At 41.0% G+C, this 20,874-nt stretch overlaps 1 protein-coding gene across 2 annotated transcripts in view; it reads right to left on the reverse strand.

Annotated features, from left to right (window-relative positions):
* The window catches only part of DIS3L (DIS3 like exosome 3'-5' exoribonuclease), a 294,015-nt gene that overhangs the window by 145,912 nt on the left and 127,229 nt on the right, over positions 1 to 20,874 (reverse strand). For both annotated transcript variants that reach the window (XM_078683028.1, XM_078683029.1), the window contains exons 11-13: positions 4,995 to 5,087; positions 2,473 to 3,006; positions 1,257 to 1,411 (exon numbers count right to left, since the gene is read on the reverse strand). In XM_078683028.1, the coding sequence (XP_078539154.1) occupies positions 1,257 to 1,411; positions 2,473 to 3,006; positions 4,995 to 5,087 (782 nt within the window). The remainder of the gene's footprint in view (positions 1 to 1,256; positions 1,412 to 2,472; positions 3,007 to 4,994; positions 5,088 to 20,874) is intronic.

Below are 20,874 nucleotides of genomic sequence, written 5' to 3' on the forward strand. Positions count from 1 at the left end.
GCACCACTGGTGCAAATGTGCTGAATTATGTCCTTTAGTCCAGTTTTAAAACAAAACCTTGCAAGTATTCCCAAGTAACACTCCATGTGAACCTTCCAGTATTTTTCCAGTTGTGTTTTTTGTACTTCACAAAGCCATTTCACTGAGAATGTGATCACTATACATAATCATACACAATCATCTCGTGTGTTATGAATTTTACTCATAAATTGAAAAATAAGGATGTAGCTTAACAGCCACAGCTGCCAACTTTGGATCCACGTAACAAGGTTTGAGGGCCGGCGTTGGCTCTGGGCAAATCACCTAATCTCCAGTGCTTGAAATAAAAAGAAACTAACCTTATGTAATATAATCTGGTGCTCATGTAAAGCGCTCCAATGCCCTTGGGCAGTATTCAAGATGTAGATATCAAAAATGTATTTGAGGTCTTACACCATACTCTGCTGCAGAAGGAGCTTTTCAAATTCACTAAAATCGCTGGTATCAATGCCAAGATTTTCAGAAGCCTTGAAATTTCAGTGAAATTATGTCACAGACCAGTATCTCACTTTAAAAAGTGTTCCAGAGCTCCAGTGTAGTTCACCAACTGCGCTTTTGTTATGGGAAGATACATTTTCTTGGCCACAGTCTGATAAAGACATATCGAAGGGCGTGGTCAAGGTCGTTACATTTACCAACTATTGCTGTAAGAGAGGAATGCAAAGAATTGTAAAGCTTTTGCTATGTTGGTAATGCACAGCATTTTGAAAGCATGTCTATTAATAAATGTATAAACTCACCCACGTCTCATCTTTGTTAAAGCTAGGTGTGTCACTAGTGTTTGTTGTTCTAGAAATTTAGTTGTGGTTCTAAAAAGTTTGGTACGCAATGAATTACACAATTACAGTGAATGTGGCATCCCGTTCAAACCCTTAAAATGAATGACAATCCTCTTCTTTGTTTTATGTGACCGCTTTGCTTACATCTACCTTATCACTCCCTTCTCCTGGTATAGGCACTCTGAATTTAACTCATATTAAATATAGGTAATCCCAAGTCAAATAAGTCATTACTATTGATCTGACTAGTTTTTTCCTTTTATAAGAAGCTACTTCTAGGAAACAAAATTAAGAACAACAGTTTCACCTTATAGAATACTGGCCACATTTGGCGATAAAAGATTCAGAGTAAGCTGTTTTAGGTTTTCATATCATATATCAGCGCACAAAAGATGTTGAGAAGAACCACGCTGGGTAAAGAGAAAGAACATTTCATACCGTAATGGTAGAATTGGTCCTCAGCGCAGGACCCAGTCGAGAAGTACTCTGCTACAGACATAGCCTGGGTGGCCATGGAGCGCAGAAGCTTATTCACCAGTGGGTCAGCAGGGTCATGGGCCTTTTCCAAAGAATCTGCCAAGGCTTTGTTATTCCTACAGAGAAAATGGGTATAATTTAAACAGGACACGATTTAGTTCCATTACGTAATAAACAAGAGTTTAATGTTTGTAGACAGCTGATCCCAAGATGTTCTTCTTGAAGAAACACACACACCCGCCTCCCTCCTCCCACCCCCTAAGATACTCCATCCCTGAGAGGAAAAGAAAAACTGAATACATTTATGTACTCTACCGAAGGGACAAAATAGCAGTGAAATGCCATCTCTTAGATTCTGTTACAGCTAGAGGCAAGATATATGCATAAAATATAAAACAAAATACAGATTAAAACCAAAAAACTGTAGGATTTACTTTATGGTAGTGAGAAACAGAGAGTGATGTAAGGAGACTACAGATAAACAAACAATAATTGAAGATGTTCAGCGAACATGGATAGCAGCCTGAGACCAATGTGATTCATGGATGCTTCAAGGCTTGCCTTCCTTAATGGTTTGCTTCTCAACTTGCTCAGTCCAGACCACTCTCCTAACTACCAGATCAGAGTCTGAATTACACTATCAGACCAAACTCTTGGAGAGATTGTTCGCTGTCTTTTCATAATTGTGCATTTATCTCCTTTCAACAACCACTAGGACACATGTCTGAATCCGCAAAGGAAATTGATGGCACACACACTATCCTTTAAGTAATGCTTGCAAAGGATTAGTCCAAAATGAGTAGAGAAGGGATAAAAGTCACCCAGCTCTTAAATTACATAGGGATGGGCAAGGGGATCTGTTTATGTGCTACACCTCTTTTCTGGTTAGGACTTAACCAGGATGTTAAAATCAATAAGGTATATTTTCACATTGAGCCTGAGACACAAACCATCACTAGTCCAAAGTCTTGTCAGTATCACAAATTCATCCATCCCTTCCCTCTTTTTCTCCAAAATGATCCTCTCCCTTTATCTACTAATCCGTTCCCCCAGAATGTTGCCACCTGAAATTAATAAGTAGCTAGTTTATGTACAAACAAAATCATGCTTTTTATTTAGAAGGTATACGTGGCTCATAAAGGCATCACTGAACACTATCAATTCACAAATAACGTACCGTGTATCAATATAGAATCCTTTGGCTTCAGCACATTCTCGAAGTGCAGTAAAGAAATCCTGGCATGGTGGTGGATGTAGGCGCAGCAGGGCTTGGTGTGGGAAGCTTTTCCAGATCTTCTTGGCCACCCAGTGATTGGCAAGGATCATGCACTCCGCAATTGTTTCGTGCACCTCCAGTGGCTGCTTGGGGAGGAGATCATCAATGTTTTTTTTGTCATCCAGTTGCACCTGCACTTCAACCCCTTCAAGTTCCAGGGCTCCCCCGATGTCCCTTTTCGCCCGAACATGTTTAGCTACATCAGTCAGTCTTTGAACAGCAGCACGCAGTTCGTCCAGCCTGGTGCTACGTGCATTTTCTCCCAACTGCATAATTTCGGGGATATCATTTGCTACAGACAAGTCCCCATCCAAAAGTCGCTGGGCTGCTTCATAGAATAATTTGTACGCAGAGCGGATGATGGTTCGGCCATACCACACTTTTTGTATCTCATAACTTAGCCTGTCCAGCTCCCACATAACACTCACTGCATACCTGACACAAAAAGAGATAAAACAAACATTTACTTTTTGCTGGCAAATCAGGAAAGACACACTAAGAAATCAATCACAGGGATTTCTTCTATCTGTATATACCAGCTACAAATATGTTCTACTCATGAGGAGGTGATTGCATTTATTACACGACAACTGAAAGTGTAGCACAAGCATAGTGACCCCATTTACTACCTCTGACTCTGCAATAAAGCTGAACCTACAATTCTGCTGGGCAATGCATGCGAGCACCTTGTGACCCTCTAAATAGGTAGCCTATTACTTCTAAAGCAAAAGGGACCTCTCTGCCCACCATTTAAGAAGTGTAGAACCAACAATTCAATGAGTTTCAGTGATATTCTACAGATTGTTCAGGGTAATTCATCTGGCAAACAGATAGGTGCAACAAAGGGGCTATGCTTAGTGGAAAGAATGTGCTCCAGTTATTATAGCTTTAGTGCAGGATGAAGAAGGAAGTGTTATATGTTTGTAAGCCTAATTCTCCATCATGTGTATTTTCCTTGAATGTACATATAGTAGAATATCTTCGCATATGTGTGGGATATCAGAATATATTTTAGATTTTGTTTAAATTAGCTTTATAAGAAAACATTTACATGCAACAATATTTTTTCATTTTTTAAATCAAGATAAATAAAATCAAACGTCATCACTATATAGAACATTTAGTAATTACCACTACCATAAAACTTCGTCCCTCCAATACCCCCCAAAAAAACAAGATTTGGTGCCTGTAGGCTTTAGCTTTCACATTCAGGAATTTCACATTCCCCCTTCAATGATCACAAATGCTGCATTGTCCCAGAATGCAGTCGGGTCGGTTTCCACAGACATAGTTAGAAAACAGTATCACCAAGTTCTAGCCATGGTCCTTATTTAAAAGAGAGGCAGATACAATCTTTAGGGGTTAAAACAAAAAGGATCAGAACTACACACAACTTTTCCTTGGAATTTTCCCATGTATTCACAAACAGTAAAACACTGGCAAATGCCTCACTGAGACTCTCGTAGAAGGAGCTCAGAAAATTTAAATTTTTCCTTCCATGAAGTCTCTCCATCATAGAGGAACACTTATCAAAGAGAGAGTGCATGGTGTTTGAAAAGATTGTTGAGGATATTTTATCCTTTGAGGAAAAAAAGAGAAAAATAAAACAACCTCAATATTCTGGAATCCTTAGGAAAAAAGAGAACAGTTTTTAAAAAACTCCCACATCCTGATAGAACATAAAATAGGATGGCTGGTACCATCGAGGAAAGCCAAAGATTTCCAAGTAAAATGGATATTTTATCAGAAAATAATTGGGCTAGCTCACAATGCTGTGCATTCAGAAACAGAACACTTTCTGAAATCCTAAAAGGAGCAATGTTCAAATTCTCATATATGTTAGAGGGTGCTTAGGGGCACTTTCGCAGTTTTCGTTTTTGGTGAAATGTGAAAGTGGGGTTTTCAATCATATGTACTTTATAAAGACAATTTAATTTTGATTGGCTTGGTTTTAAATGTTGTGTGTTGTCCTGACAAGCAGAGATAGCCTTTGGTTTATAAATGTCAAAGAAAATTACCTAATGGAGACTGGCCAAATTTGGCTGGTCTCACCTTGTTTTCCAGGACTTGGGACCCCATCTTTACCTAGATAGTTTTAGTAATATGTCTTTTTGATCTTATTGTAGATCTTAATTTTGTTTATTCAGTAGAATTGACTCTTCCATGTGTCCATGCTTTTAAAAACAGCATCCAGCGTTTCTAGGCTCTCACCAGATGGAAGATTAATTCATTACAGCATGTGACTCTACGGAGGATACCAAGTTACAGAACCAAAACTAAAGGGCAGGATATTGTTCTTGTTCAGATACTCTAGGCGGTGACAAATGCATGAAGACTAATCTAAGTGAATTTCTATTAGTAGGTTCAATGTACTCTGTCCAAACAATTCTAGCACAGCATTATGTCCGTACAAAACACAGTACCTGTCTACTCCTCCAAGGAGGGAGCATAGATCAGCACTCAGGACAGGTGGGAGCATATCATATCGGCGGTCTGGCAAGTAGTACGTTGTTGCTCTGTTTAGAAAGCAGACAATCTGTTGAGTTAGTGCACAAATGAAAGAAGTTTCATGAAACGTCAGTGTCAAGTTATTTCAGTTTAGCTACCTGCACAGAACATACCCAGTGCCCAAGCCCAACACCAACAAAAAAAAATTCCGATCTAAGAAGTGCTTGAGATTTAATGACCGGAAATTACATTTCTTCAACGAAAAGATAAGTGAATTCTCGCAAAAGGCAGTCAAATTAACTAAGGAGAATTGAGAAAATGTCTAAAATCATGCAAAAATGTCTACTGAATCTAATATCTAATTAAATGTCATGATCACCCCTAATGAGCACTTAAAAAATGTTGGCTTACCTGAGTTGGAAGCAATGCTACACGTTCAATGTGCAAGCTAGCACTCGGATATGGAATACAACATAATATAACATAACGCAACATAACGCAATAACGAGGGTATATGCTGGTTCCTCACTCTCACTTACAAGAAGAAAATACAACTTACCTGTAAATACATTTATTTAGCATTATCTTTAATAGGTCTACATGTGTTGAAAAATTCTCAACTCACAGAGCATTATCAACAGAATAGTATTAAATCAATGGGCTTACTTGGTGGGTGCATGTGAGAACATGAACTTCATCACCTGGCCTCTCCCTTTGCCCGCATCATCAGCTCACAGAACTCACGCCCAAATGATGGGGTCCATCTCATGTTGAGGCCTAAGAATGAGGCACATTATTAGTTGTTCCACTGGCCCGGGGAAGGGAGGCAGGAACCCGCAACTCCAGGAGCATCAGCTGGCCTGCACACATCATCGTCTGGCATAAAGGGTGCATCAAATGATGTCTGCTCTCAGACAATGACTGCACTCATGTGGATGACATGCTTGCTTGGAGTGTGCTCCTGAAGATACTATCCTATTTGTTGCCCAATCTCCACCGCTGCCTGTGTAATAATAATGCGTTATTTCGCAAGCAGCTTAAATCTTGTTTTTTTTCACAACATCTCACGTAGACTGGCGCTGAGAACTGTTTCTTTTTACTAAGGACGTCACTCTACAGAAAGGAGAATTCCTAGTGCGGGGAACTCCATTGGAGTAACAAGGCGCTTTATAAGCTATTAATCTAAACTAATCTTAAAACCTGCACCCACAGCATGAGTCAGTCTCAGGATCAGACATAAGGGGGACTTCACTTCCATGTGGTTTTGATGGCCCAAAGCAGGAAGACAGGCACAAGTCACTAGACCTGTTGAAAATGGCATCATCACACCCTCAAAAAAATAAAATCCAATCTGGATCCTACAATGGAGGGATATTATAGACTGAATACTAGCCTACAAGTCTTGGCAAAAATCCCCCAAAAACATTTGAACCTATTTCAGAAAGATCTGGACATTACAACTACCTGTCTTAACTACAATAAGGTTCTTGCCCTAAGCACTGCACAGAAAGTGGTTTACAGTTTTTTTTTTAGAACGCAGCCCACAAGTTTGTGAATGCTGATGCTTCCTATATTCGGGTCACATTGAACACATCAGTAGCATTTGATACCGTCAATCACCATATTCCTTTTAGCAGCTTATCCATGGCTGCACAAAATTATCCAATGATCATCAGATACAGTGAAATAGTTTTTTACATAATAGTTTAAGCCCTTTCCAGTTCCAGAAGTGACACCAGCATTTGAAGGTACAGACTGCTGGGCCCATGGTGAGCTATATATATTCTCTGTCCATCAGGACCGTATGTCCTATGCCATCCCGACAGACACAGGTAAAACTTCCAAACCCTAAATCTGGCAGCAAGATTCATTCCACTGCTTCTCACAAACCAGAATAAGATATTGTAATTAGGGGCAGCTATCAACTCCATTACAGATTACTGCAATTGACCTATGCGCAGACCAGCCTGCTGTGTAAATCAAACGTCTAGGAGTTGGCTCGTATTGAGGTAGTAAGTGAGTTGCTTGTTGATGACATTCGCCATGACTTTGGCTGAGTAGGGTAGTAGGGAGATTGTGAGGTAGTATGTTAGCAGGATGGGGTCTGGCAAAAGTTTCTTTAGAAGTATGTTGACCACTGCATGCTTCCAGGCCTCCAAAATTGCAGTGGTGATGAAAATGTTCAGGATGTAGATAGCTACTTCACTGATTGGAGAGGCGCCACAGCTGAAGACGCGATGGGAAAGGGGCCCGTCGGTGCTCCGGAGTGGAAGGTCCTCTTGGTGTTGACCGTTTCTTCTGTAGGGATTGTTTCCCAGGTAATATGGGTCCTTCAGTGGTTCTGTGGGTAGGCTGGAAGAGATCGTAAATGGTTTTGATTTTGTAGCTTAAAAATTCCAAAATGTTGTCACGTAAGTCTTACGGGGGGTGATTCTGTCAGTGGTGGAAGTTGGTACGGTGAAATCTTCGACAACTGCAAAGATTTTCTTTACAGCTATTGGAGTGGTGTCTATGAACTCTTCTAGGGCTTTCTTGGTTTCTGTGATCTGCAGGTGGTAGCATCTCAGTGCTGCTTTGTAGGTCCAGCTATGCCTAAGTCCGATGGGGAAAGCAAGGAGAGGTTACCGATAAATTCACAGTGGGTAAGGGCGTCAGACAAGGCTGTGTCCTGGCCCCTACATTGTTTTCCCTTTTTATTAACGGAGTGGGCTGGTACTTCGACAACCAGCCAACGGATGCACCAAAGCTAGCAGGCCAAAGAGTCCCCCTTCTCATGTTCGCGGACGATACGCTCATCTTATCCAAAACACGACAGGGTCTCCAACTTGCTCTGTCTCTTTTTGAGGAGTTCTGCCGCGACCATGAATTGGTAGTAAACATTGAGAAGACAAAGTTTATGGTCCTTCATGGGGCAAGGCCAATACACTCGAGAGTTTTCATGAGCGGAAAACTCCTGGAGCAAACTAACGTCTTCACCTACTTGGGAGTCACCTTTGGCGAGAAACTGTGCTGGTCTCCCCAGCTGAAATTATTGGTGCTGAAGCACTCCCAATTAGCTGGGGCCCTGCTAAATGAACATTGTTTATCAATCACCAAACCTATTGTTCCTGTTGTCAAGATGTACATAACTAAAATCATTCCCGCCATTCTGTATGGGGCAGAGTTATAGGGCGTGTGTAACTTGTCCCAGTTAGCACAGGCCCAGAACAAATTTCTGAGATCGATTGTAGGCCTCCCCAAATCAACCCCCCGGATCCCCCTTTTGATAGACCTGGGTTGCCAGCCTATAGAAGATATTGCCCGGTTTAGGATGTTGGCCTTTTGGAGGAGGCTATGGATCACTCCCGAACTTTCCCTATTTGCTAAGGGTCTAATCGAAGTCAGAGGGCTGGACAAGGCAAACAAAATTGTATGGCTAAGCAGCATTAAATCCCTGCTTAACAGGATGGGGATGAGTGATTTATGGGACTGCCCTGAAACTGTGTCATTTCCTTCCAAATCTGCCTTTAAAGCTGCATATTGGAACCTTATTAAAATTGAGCGGTTCTCGTCACTGACTGGTTCATCTTTGACTAAAGCTTATTGTGATTTTAAAGATGAATCCTCGATGGAAAGCTATTGGGATCTAATAACTAAACCTAGAGATCGCAAGCTTTACCATCAGTTCCGAGTTGAGACTATCCCTACAAGGAAATTTACTAGTAAATGGTCCCCTGGGGCTAGTGCGGGGTGCCCGTTCTGTCCCGAGCATATTGAAGATATTAACCACCTTCTTTATGTTGCCCAGCCTACAAGCTCCCCCGAAGAACGTGGCTCAAACCTTTGTGTAGATCCTTGGGTACCAGCTCTGCACTGGCCACCAAAAGGTTATTAAAATCAGGGTGTAACGAGACTACTTTTATTGGGGTATCTAAATTCTTGAGCTGGGCGTGGGCTATCAGGGAAAAAAGAGCGGGTGCATTCAGCTAAATGAATTTTTGTATTAACTGGCTTGATTGAATATTTTTATATATGTTTCCCTTCTTAGGACTTACAAAAGTCTTGTGTTTATACTTGATTTAATTAACTCTTATTGTGGTTTTAAAGTATCTCTGTTATTTATATTTTAAACTGTTTTAATTGACAGTTTTAGGATGAGTTTTATCCCTGTATGCTATTGTTTATAACTTCCTGTCTTTTATGATGAATAATCGAAATAAAGACTTTTTTGAGAGAGGCATCTCAGTGCTGCTTTGTAGGTTTCCTTGATGCTTTCTTTGTAGTTCGTTCTTCATTTTCGCTCCAGTTGTTGGCAGGGTTGTTTAGTTGAACAGAGTTCCTCAGTGTACTAATTGGCCAGCTTCAAGATTCTCCGGAGAGTGTTCTGTTCCAGGCTGTTGATGCACTCTGTGATCCGGTCGTCAAGCTGTTTGATGTCACCATTAAGGTCACCAGACGGTTTGGGCTGGTTCATGCCTATGGTGTAGAACAAATTAGATTCCAAGATGCTGTTCCAGCTGAATCTGGCCACGCTGGAGGGGACAGGTTTTGTTTGGTGAGGGATGGTGATTTGGAAGCGGGAGATGGCATGATTGGTCCAGGTGAGAGGTGTAGTGGCTGTGATTTTGATGCCGCTGAAGGCAGAAAAGACAGGGTTGAGAGTGTGGCCAACGGAGTGTGTGGGGCAAATGACGTTTTATGTCAGTCCAAGGTTTCCTAGGCTTTCAAGGAGTGTGATAGGGCTGGGGTCGTTCCAGTATTTCAGGTGGAAGCAACAAAAATGTTCTGAAGTTAATTGTAAGGGAGAGGCAACAAAATCGGCAAGATGTTGTTGGTAAAAGTAGCTTGTGGTCCAGGTGGTCGGTAGATAAGAGTTTCGTTCAGGGTGAAAGTTGCTGAGATTTGCAGTTTGAAATGTAGCTACTCTATGAAGGGGGTTGCATTCTTTGTGGTTGTAGTAGAGTTGATGGTATCTTTCAAGATTTTCATGATTGCTCCACCTGGTTTGTGTTGGCGGTCCTGTTCTGCAAACCTTTATCTGGCCGGGTAGAGGTGGAGATGTCAGGTGTCAACTTGATGGTCAGCCACGTTCCTGTAAGTAAGAGGAGGTCTGGAGCTTCATTGTCCAGGGTGCCCCAGATTTCCGTGACGTGTTTGCTGAGTGAGAAGGTGTTGAGGAGCATGCATGATAGTTTATCATGGGGTGCGTGCATGCATGCTAGTGGAAGGAGGAGGTGTGCTGTATGTAGTTTGTGGGGATGATGGTGGTGTAGGCATGGTGGGTCGATGTGGGATCATTAATTAGGTACTCTGAGGAGCGAGAAGCGTAGTGGGCAGGGCTTAGCAGCAGCACGGGATGGAGCGGGCAGAAATAGGTATGGAGAAGGGAGCGGAAGGAGGGGATGCGGGAAGTGGCAGATGGGAAAGCGGAGCGACAGAAAGAGGCACCAAGAGATGGCAGAGTTAAGGATGAGGCAAACAAAGTAAAAGTAGGCACACAGCAAAAGAGCAAAAAGTGAAAAAAACAGCAAAGCAAAAGAGCACAATGGCAAAAGGGAGCGAGTGAGAAAGAGTGAAAGGGACACAAAAGCGAAGAGAGCAAGGAGTGAAAGGCAGAAAAGCAAAGAGTGAGAAGCAAAAAGTCAAAAGAGCAAGCAGCGGAAGTCACAGAGGCCAAGCGAGAGAGTGAGAGCAAAGCGGGAGAAGAGGCAGGAGCCCCAGGCAGAGGAGCTGGGTTTGCGAGGGTCTATATCGGTCAGAGGACTGGTCCAGGATACATCCAGGGACAGCAAGGACCGGGCACCTACTTAATAGCTGGTGAGCGCGGCAGCAGCCATTAAGTAGGTCCTGGGAGGGGTTCTGAGAAGCTAAATCACCAAGGTGCAGAGGTACTACACAAACAAAATGACACCCAACAGCGGCCCAGAAAGAGGGGTGCAAGTGGGAACAATCACATGAGAGGTAAACAACTCGAAAAATGCTATTAAAAACAGAATCAAAGATGAGGAGGTATAGCCTGTCAACTTGCAAGATGCTTGCTTTGGAGTAGTCTTTTATGTTTTACCGCTATGAGTCCCATATATATTAATATCTTCAAGTGAAGAGGATCTGCTGCTTATCAAGACAATAACTGGGGAGCATTTAATTCAGTTCTCCACGAGCTCCTTAAAGTTTACCTGCTGCTTTATTCCAACCAAACCTAAACTCCCTGAATAGCTCTGTCATGGAAGGAGACACACCAGCACAATGAACACAGACAGCACTGGTGAAGTATCTTGCATTAACTTTGGCGATACACTCAGCAACACCCTTAGCACATCTGGCATCACCATTGGTGATTTATCTAGCCTTAGACAAGTTACAAGCAATAGAAGAGAAACTCAAACTCAGTGCTTTAAATGGGCCGGTACTCACCGGTACTGAGTACCGGCACTTCTGAAATTTTGGGTCCTCAGTACCGGCACTTCTCTGTAGCACAGGGAGAGTACCGGTACCCTCATCGACGGCAGGCTCAGGCTAGGCATCTCCTCCAGGGCAGGGCAGGGCTTCCGAGCAGCTTGCAAGTAAATGAGCTGTGAAGTAGCCGCCCTTTCGCAGAGTTGCTGCTGAAGATTAGCAGCGCCCATTTCATTGTTCCCAAACTGCAGGGATTTGAGTGGGTGCTTGTCACACAGTGATTAACAGGGCAGGGTCTCTAGACAGACCCTGCTCTGTCAATATGATGTGCAGCGATGAAAGTGCCAAACTGGGGTGTGTTGCAAGGGGAGCGGTGTGATTCTGGCCTCCGGTAATGTGCTTTGCAGGGGGTTTATTCACCCTTCATTAAACCCTGCTGTGTTGCCTGAATTAAGTCAGGCAGCACAGTAAGAGAATCTTTCAAACTGTTCTCTGTCCCTAGTATCTTGAGAGGGCCGGTGTGAAGGTGAGCCTTCACAGCAAACTGTAAATATTCGTGCTCACCCGACCCACTCTCAAAACCAGGACATTTGATCATACTGTCCTGGCAAATCCGGGACGTTCGGTCACTCTAAATTAGTGAGTACCGGCACTTTTAATTTTCCACTTAAAGCACTGCTCAAACTTAAGGATATAGAAATCAAATAGACGATCAGCATCCTAAACTGGTTTTCTATGAGGGTTAAAGAATGTGAATTTGAAGTTCACAAGCTCCACAAAGGCCAAGAATATTTAAAAACAAATAGAAACAACGTAAGGCTTTACACATTCCAGAAGCGAGACAGAAAAAGGGGATGTCATATCTTTCTTAACCCACCTGCTACCCAAATTACTTGATATTCCAAAAGAAGAACTTCTCTAAATCAAGCGTGCTCACTGATTAGGCCCATCTGCTTCATCTTCCAGCAAGTCCAAACCTATGGGTATAATCATGTGCTTCCTAGAATACACTCAGACTTCTACAGTATTAGATGGTAAAGAGAAGCAAAACAAAATCACTTGGTGCAGTCAACAAGTCAATTGTTAACAGGATTTAGCTAAAGCAACACCCAAAAGGAAACAGACATTTATGGATCTGAGGCCAGCAACATCACAACATCAGATATTGCAAAAAAATATACACAGGTCGTTGCAAAATCACCTATAATGACAAAACTATACTTTTGATGAATCTTAAGCTCTGCAAAGCTTCTTGACAAAATGGAAACCAATAAGCCTCCCAACATAAAGAATAATCCAACCACAAACAACTCTCACAGTAGTATGATACAGGATGGGAAACCCCTTAATCATTATCTAATGACACTGCTGCCTCCTAAGCAGCTCATGGCTATGACACAGAATGCCTCTAGCACTGTCCTCATCTTCAGCTAATTGCTAGGTAACGCATTTCCACATTACTTTTTCCTAACTATATTCACCTAAGTACCATGTAGTCGTAATCTTTCCAATCTTCAAGACCTATCAGATGGCCATAAGACTGACCACGCTCAAATATGGTCTAAATCCTAAAGATCCATGTACACCACCATGGATCAAGCTAGAGACCTCACTTTCCAACACAATTCCTCTCGACCATTAACACAAGGTTTGCCTGCTCCATGGCCATTCCCATAGCAATCAAAAATTGTATCAGCATTTATCAAAAGTGCTTAAGGATATCCAAGGAAGAACGGCTAAATAGCTTCCTCTTGTATAATGCGGACATTCAAACTACTTACTAGTCTTCTTGGATAAAACAAAGCATCCAGACCATTGGATAAATAATAGCACAAGATTTCCAAACACCTTTCTGTATCCTCAAAAAGTGATATTACTTAAAAAAAAAAAATTTAAACAGATGAGAAACAATATTATAAAATCACTCAAAGTATTCGCCAAGCTATTTCTGTAATGAAGTTTCAAGACAAATCTGCATGCAAAATCTTTTCTAAAACCTGAACAAGAACCTATTTATTCAACTTCTGTAATTACAAGAAAATCAGGAATATTGATAATGAGCCCGTTAATCCAGACCCGCTGAGCTTCATCAATCAACACCCCCTGTCCCTTTTTGCAGCTGAATTCATTTGGATAAGAAATGGCAGTTGAATGAAATCAGTCTCCATAACAACTGTCCTCTTTGTCTTACACAGAACACTTGCGTCCCAAAATAAGCCTTTTAATGTTCATCTTTTTACAATGTCCACTGCTGGGGCTGTTGTTAACAAAATGCAAACACATTATTTTTCTGCCACATCTTAGCCACTTTTTGATGCAGAATATCTAAAGAAAGTAGCTCCATCCTTCAACCAAATAACAAATGTTCACTTAAAATTTTACTTCTATCTCTCTCCCCCATTAATTCCCTAAGTAAATTATAGACCAACCTCCTTTACCTTTTTACATAGACTGCCATCCATCAATTACCAACCGCTGGAAAAACTCCAGTCACCCTCACTTCGTAATGGTGGAGCGCCGTCTACTCCATCCACAAATTCAAAACTAAATTAACCAAATCTGATAACCTGCACAGCCACCTTAAAAACTATGTTCTCCACTGATTTCCTAGTAATTGGCTACAGCCTTTATACACGCATGATATCATTAGCTATGAACTATTAAAATCTGTATTCCTTACTGATAATTGTACTTTATATTATAATCAGTTATTTGTGTCTCTTATGCAGTATTTCTATTTAAGAATGTATTGAAGTGCTTGTAAATCATTCTTATCTGTTAGATGCATTTTAAGCCTTACAGCATTTAACACTTTTTTGCTTCTGGTGTTACTACATAATGCTGATGTGCTGATATTTTGTATCTGTTGATGAATTAATAGAATCAATACAATTATTAGAATGAAAAAACAGAATCAATTTAAAAAGAATTTCTTACAAACGAGGCACCAAATCACAATTTAGGGGTGTATTAAAGTGAACATATTACAAATGCAATGTCCCAAAGTGAAGTCTACACATGCCAGAATTAGACTATGTATTTAACAATCTTGGAAGACTGCATTGTCCCATCCTGCCCAGGACGGTGTCAGTTATGCAGTATGTTTTTTAAGTATAGGGAAGATACGATTGTGTAGCATGCCATTCAAATTCTATAGCCCAAAAAGTATGGTGGTTAGTGGGTCATTTGTGAATTCAGAGAGAACATACGTGGTGAAGAAACAGGATTACAAGTAATTTTTCCTTCTTCACCATGGAATTCTCACTGATATATATAGCATTAAAGGCCACAAAAATGAATCTATAGGACAATAAGTTACTAAGAGAGGCCTGGCCACCAAAGTATCTATTATAGAGTCAGAGTCCAGACCATAATATCTGGCAAAAGTATGGACCGACCTCCATGCGGTAGCCATACAAATGCCAGGAATTAGGGCATTTCTCTTAATAGCAGCTGTATGTACATTCATTTATATAATGTACTACTCCTGACAAGGCATGGACTAGCTTTAGGGCACATATCAAGCTGCTCCATAAGCCAAAGCTAGTGGTTAATCAAGTGGTTATTAGTTATTGTTGCATACTGTTGGTTATTGGGGTTAGTCGCATGCTCTCAGGAAACTGTGCGAAACATGTCCTCCAGTTTCTTGTGGTACATTAATTTAATAGGAGTTAGGTTGATGATTAGTGTAAGTTCATGCAAGTGAAAACAGTGTTAAATGGGCTACATGAGGTTTTATCTTGTTATATTGCAAGGAGAAGTTACACATGAGGAGAGTTTATGATTTGTTTACGATTTGTGATGAGAGAAAGTTGGATTGCTAAATAGGCTAAACCATGTTAGATACTGTTAAAATGAAAGGAATGGTTACATAGAAGAGTTTCTGATTTGTGATTAGCGGTATGATTAGGTTGCAGAGATACAATAGAGAGTAAGGCAGACAAGTATGCAACCGATGAAGCATTCATTCAGAGCAAAGGAATACCATAGATGGAGTGTAAGGAGATGATAATAGAAAGGTAAGAGAGAAAAAAATCACTTGCTATACAATCAAGGTCAATTTTCATGCAGGGTTTTAGTAGTATGGTGGAGGTAGAATTTTCGAAATAGGATGCAATCTGAGGATGTAGAAAACAAAGCTAATAATGCTTACGTTTGGGCAGATGATATATGTTGTTGCCTATCCTATTTGGATATTGATGGTGTTAGAGTGGACTGTCCGCTTTTAGGGTACATAGATATCGAAGATTATTTAGATTAGTTTGTTTTGACTTTGTACTCAGTTTTTCATATGAGGTTCTGAGTTATGTGGTAGGTGCAGTCAGCAGGTCCTTAAGGTTTGTCGCTTAAGATGCAGAGGAGCGGACCATCTCTGTAATTTGCATAAGTCATTTTGTTAAGTCTTTGAAACATAAGTATGGGTGGCATGATTCTAAGGGGATACGGTTCTCCCTAATCAGACCCCCCAGGATATTACGGCATGGATTAGCAAACTTAGCGGCACAAATATTGAAACTTAGCAGCATTTTTGCAGCACTTTATTTTACACATAAACATTCATTTTCAGCCTGAAATCAATAGCAACTGATTTAGCAGAGTATTCCACTTTGAAATAGGCATGTTTAAAGTGTCTGCAGCTCTACGGAAGCACAGCTCCAGTCCTAACCTCGTGGGAGGGAGCTGTATTTCTCCCTGGGATGTTCTAGTGCCCATGTATGCAGCCAAGCAGGGGTAACAAGCACTATATAAATGCAAACCTTTTTCCCTCTTCTATCCTTCTGAATCCAAATGCCAGACTAACCTATCCACGACTCAAATTACTTTCATATTTCACTATACTAATTCAACACTAATCCTTCTTGGGTTCCGGAGTAGTGTGCTACTCCCTGAAAAAGTGTTTTGACGACTCGTTAGGGGTAGTAAGCACTATATAAATGCAGTTACAATACAATACATTAGGGATGCCCTCTTTCGCCAGTGCTATTTGCAATGGTGATTCAAACTTTCCCCAGTGTGATGAGAACTGAGGGCAAGGAAATGAAAATCCCCTGCTGGACAGGGATCATGGCATCTAGTTTTATGAAGATGACATGCTTCTGAATCTCTGAGACGCAAACACACGGATTTCTTGGTGCATCAGTCTTTTGGAGGAGCTGGTAATGGTGTCTGGATGATGTAACAACTGGGAGAAAACCTGCACTTTCCAGACATTCTATGAATGACAACAGGCCCCAATTGCAGTGACGAGGTTGGACATTAGATGGGAGACACATATGCTCAAATACTTGTGGTTTAAACTCCACTATAATGACACACACAACTAGATAGCGGAATCTGGAAGGTACACTGTGGGCTCTATCGGAAGGTGTTGCTTTTTGGCGTACACTCAGTCTACCCAGATCACGTTATCGAAAATGGCAGTGCTCTCGCACGTACTTTACGATTTTGCAACCCTTCTGACATGGATGCCTCAAAGTTGGTTTTGAGACTGAACTGTAGACTCCTTAGGGATTGATACGGGATAGAATACGACATAGAGTGTCTCTGCATCTACTACAATGCCTGACACAAGCTGGGGGATATGGGCTCTGGATTTCAAAACGTACTACTTAGCTGCGCTGGTGCAGTGGCTGGCCATGTGGCATGCGAAATTGAATCTCACAGAAATAGGGAGAAATGGAGAAAAGGCTCAGATAGAGACATTGATCTTGCTACTGTTGGGAGTACGCATACAGACACCACCAACCTAGGCTAATCAAAAATTGCAATGCACTTCTGGAAATGTAGTCAAGAAAACCTGCAGCAGCGCTTATTTGCCCCAACATTACCCCTAAGTGTACTGAGTAAACAGCAAAAAGCTTACCAAGCCTATAAAAATAATTCTACAGACCGATGAGTTGTGTGCTGCCATGCTATCTATCAGTCGACTCACTGGAGGCCGGAGTCATCTCACAGACAGGATGAAGACTAGCTTGGGGTCACATGAAATCACTAGCAACTGTTCAGGGTGTGGATCAACACATCAGTGTTCCAAGAGCATTACTAGAGATTCAATGCAGCAGGAGTGGAAGATCTGACACTCTGGTGGTCAGGTGTGTGATCTCTCTGGGCATCACTGGAGACTGATAGGTACTGAAAAAAAGAATCCCAAGAAATAGGCACAAATTTATCTCGTGATTTTTTAAGAGGAGAAAACCAACTATATTTAAAAAGAATGTAAAAATGTGTCTATTGGTTGCTCCTGCTTTTTGCTTTTATAAGTGCATCCGATTTTGTAAGCACCATTGTTAGCAAGGTATATTTTTAATAAGATAATTAAAATGCTAAACATTTGATAATCCAGAATGAAAATGTGCATCCTCATTTATGAAATATGTTTTAAATTGGAACTGTTTGGAAGCTTCGCTCACTGTTCTATTTATACATCCTCTAAATTTTCCAAATTTCGCTGCAGTTTTGTAAAAATTGCAGCATTTTTACAAAACTGCCAATTTTGCGATTTTTTTGCAAATAGCGAAATCCTGGAGGGTCTGCCTTATATTAGTGACAAATTGTTTGTAAAAGGATTTGGATGATTTGTCTCTTCCTTGAACTATGAACATCCTGGAGAGGCATCCGTCTACAGGCAGAGAGGCTAGAAGTTGAGATCATGTAAATAACCAGATCTTAACCATTCTCCTGAATTCGACGCGATTCTCAGCAGGTCCGGTCTTTGCAGGTAGGTCATTCCCCAGTTTTGTAGTTTGAATAGAGAAAGTAGTAACACCAATGGTTTTCTTACTGTAAGCAGGGATTATTTGCTGCAGCCTGGAATCTATGTTCTTGGGTTGGGAATATTTGATGATTTGTGTTTGAAATAATTTTAGCCATTTCTTGCTTTGGCTGTGGTGCATAGTGCCAATAAGATCACTTTCTTGCAATTGAAAGCCAACATGGGGACTTCAGGACTGGGGGCATGTGGGTTCATATATATATAAATTTAGAATTCGTCTTGCTGCTGAGTTTTGGATTCTTTGCACATAGTTGAGAGCTAAATGGTGTGGTATAGCCCATTTGCATAATCAAGTTTTGAGTGGATGTGTGATGCTGTGGGCTTGTATGTTTTAAGGAAATCCAAGATGTGGAAAGATGCGTCTGTTTTTTTTTTATTTTGTAGAAAGTTGATTGAGACAGTCTGTCAACTTGAGTATTGGTGAAAAGTGTAGAGTCAAAGATGATTCCACGCTTCTTTAGCTTTGTTTGGCAGCAGTTTCAGTTAACTTGCCAGAAAGAGAAAGAGTCAAAAAAATTCTATTCACTGTAGGTCAGTATTTCACATTGTAAAGCATTTTACTCGAGGAGTTTCTATGCCATCCATTCATCAAAGACTGAGGCATGTGTTGAGTTCTGATGTTTCTGATGTCCTCAGGGTTTTTCTGTTTGAAAAATGGTTGTGTGTCATCTGCCTAATTATAGCAGATGAGTCCGAAACTGCTGCTAATTTCATGTACATCTTGAAAAGCAAAGGCGAGAGGACAGGCTGCTGTGAAACTTGCATTTTCATGAAGTAAGGATTTGAAGAGAAAGGGAATGTGTTAATCAGGTAGGACCTGTTGTTTAGATAAGAGGACCTCTAAGTGAGAGTGAGGTCATCCTATAGACTTCAGTCAGTCTAAAAAGGAATGGATCATGACGTCAAAATCTGCCAGAAGATCCAGAAATATTAATATAGCTACTCCATTCTTTTCGACTGAGTTTTTAAGCCATACCATAGTGCAATTAAGGCTGATTTAGCCTCTCTTCCAGGTAGGAATCCTGCTTTCCAGTCAGAGTAGTTTGTTTTCTTCTATGAGCTCTGCGACTGAGTGAAAGGCTGATCTCTCCATGAGGTTTGCTAAGGAAAGGAAAATTCGAGGTCTGTAGTTGTTGGGGTCTAAAGGGTTCAAGTTGTTCTTCTGAGGAAAAGTTCATGTTCTTAAGGATTTTTATACAATAGTTCTGACAGAGATAGAATTGTACATAATATTTCTGCAGATGTTGATTCTGAAAATTTGTGAGAGAGAGTGTTCTGATGGGTAGTTAGCGTGGCTGCTCGGTTTTTACCAGATCTAGATAAAGATTGTAGCTCTGGTTGTTTGTAGCAGTTTTTCCACTTTTGGAAAGATATCCAGACTTACCAGGTACATTTGTATTTGCTTTTTCGTTAACAGGTAACTAAGCACAAAACTATCCACCTGGCTACGGTCAGTTCAGAGGAAACTAGACCTGTGTGTATAGCCCCATAATTGTCAAAAAAATTAGTTTGAAAATCAGTCCAATCCAATAATAACAAAGCCCCCCTCAACATCAAGGGTATGTAAAGACATCTCTGCTGGGAACTTTTGATGTGGGAAGAAAGTGGTCAAGGAATAGTCTGATTACTTTGTTAAGTCTTAAGGACACTTACTATGAACACCATTTATGGTTCATTGCTGCAGACAGTTTGACAGTTTGAAGGGCACTTACCCTTATGGCCATTAAATATGTAACTCTTCCATGAATGTGCTGTAAATCAGCCTTGTGCATTGGTTCAAGGTGATAGGGCACTAACTTAGAGAGTACCAGGTTCAATTCACAGGTAGGAGAAGGCCTTCTGACCATACAGAGATGCCAGGGAAGAAGACTTAGTGACTGTAGTTAAATAAACTCTGATAAGAGAAGTGTAAACCAAACATTGCCAGGCAAAGCAAAGAAACCGGTACTGTCTTTTCCTACATCAGTAGTATCTTATGCAGTTAAAAGGTTATCTGAATAAAGTCTAGGTATCACCACTGGCAAGAACAATAACGGTCTAGGTCAGTCAACTTTACATTGAGGAGTATTAACTTATTGATCTCCAACAGAAGAAGTGGGCAAATAGCAATAATCCTCTCAATCAACTCATCTAAAGTGCATTCCCTCAGGATCAAGATTTTTGAAACCGGATGCCGTAAATGGTGCATTTCTCACTTTGTTTTATTGCAAGCAAATCTTTTCCTGGGTGCTCTCGGCAAAAGAATAGGTCAGCCAGCAGTTTATCAATTAAAACCCATTCATGGCAACTCCGATAATCTACTTTTGTGTTTGGCAGATCCAGAAGATGTTCCATCATCAAACAAAAAACCCTCACCTGCATCCAGTGTCTAATCACCTAAGCCTCCTGGTAGAACACTGTACTTCCTCACTGCTTATTCAAATAGTACATAGCCAAGCTGTTGTTCATCTGAAGAAGAACAGCGCCTACTTACACCACAAACAAAAAATAAAAAATAAGCACTTGAGAGCCAGGTCAAACACCCTCATCTTCAAAATGTTAATGTTTGGCATTCTCCAGAGGGGACCACAACCCCCTAGGTGGTAAGATATCCTTATAATCACCCAAGACCACCAGCAAGGCATGCTACCATTGTTTGTGAAATGATGAGAGGACGAAATGAAACTCCAGCAAGGAGGTTCTTCTTCTTACACCTTCATCTTAGAAAC

This window comes from Lissotriton helveticus, chromosome 3_1, assembly GCF_964261635.1.
Source record: "Lissotriton helveticus chromosome 3_1, aLisHel1.1, whole genome shotgun sequence".
Lineage (NCBI taxonomy): Eukaryota > Metazoa > Chordata > Amphibia > Caudata > Salamandridae > Lissotriton > Lissotriton helveticus.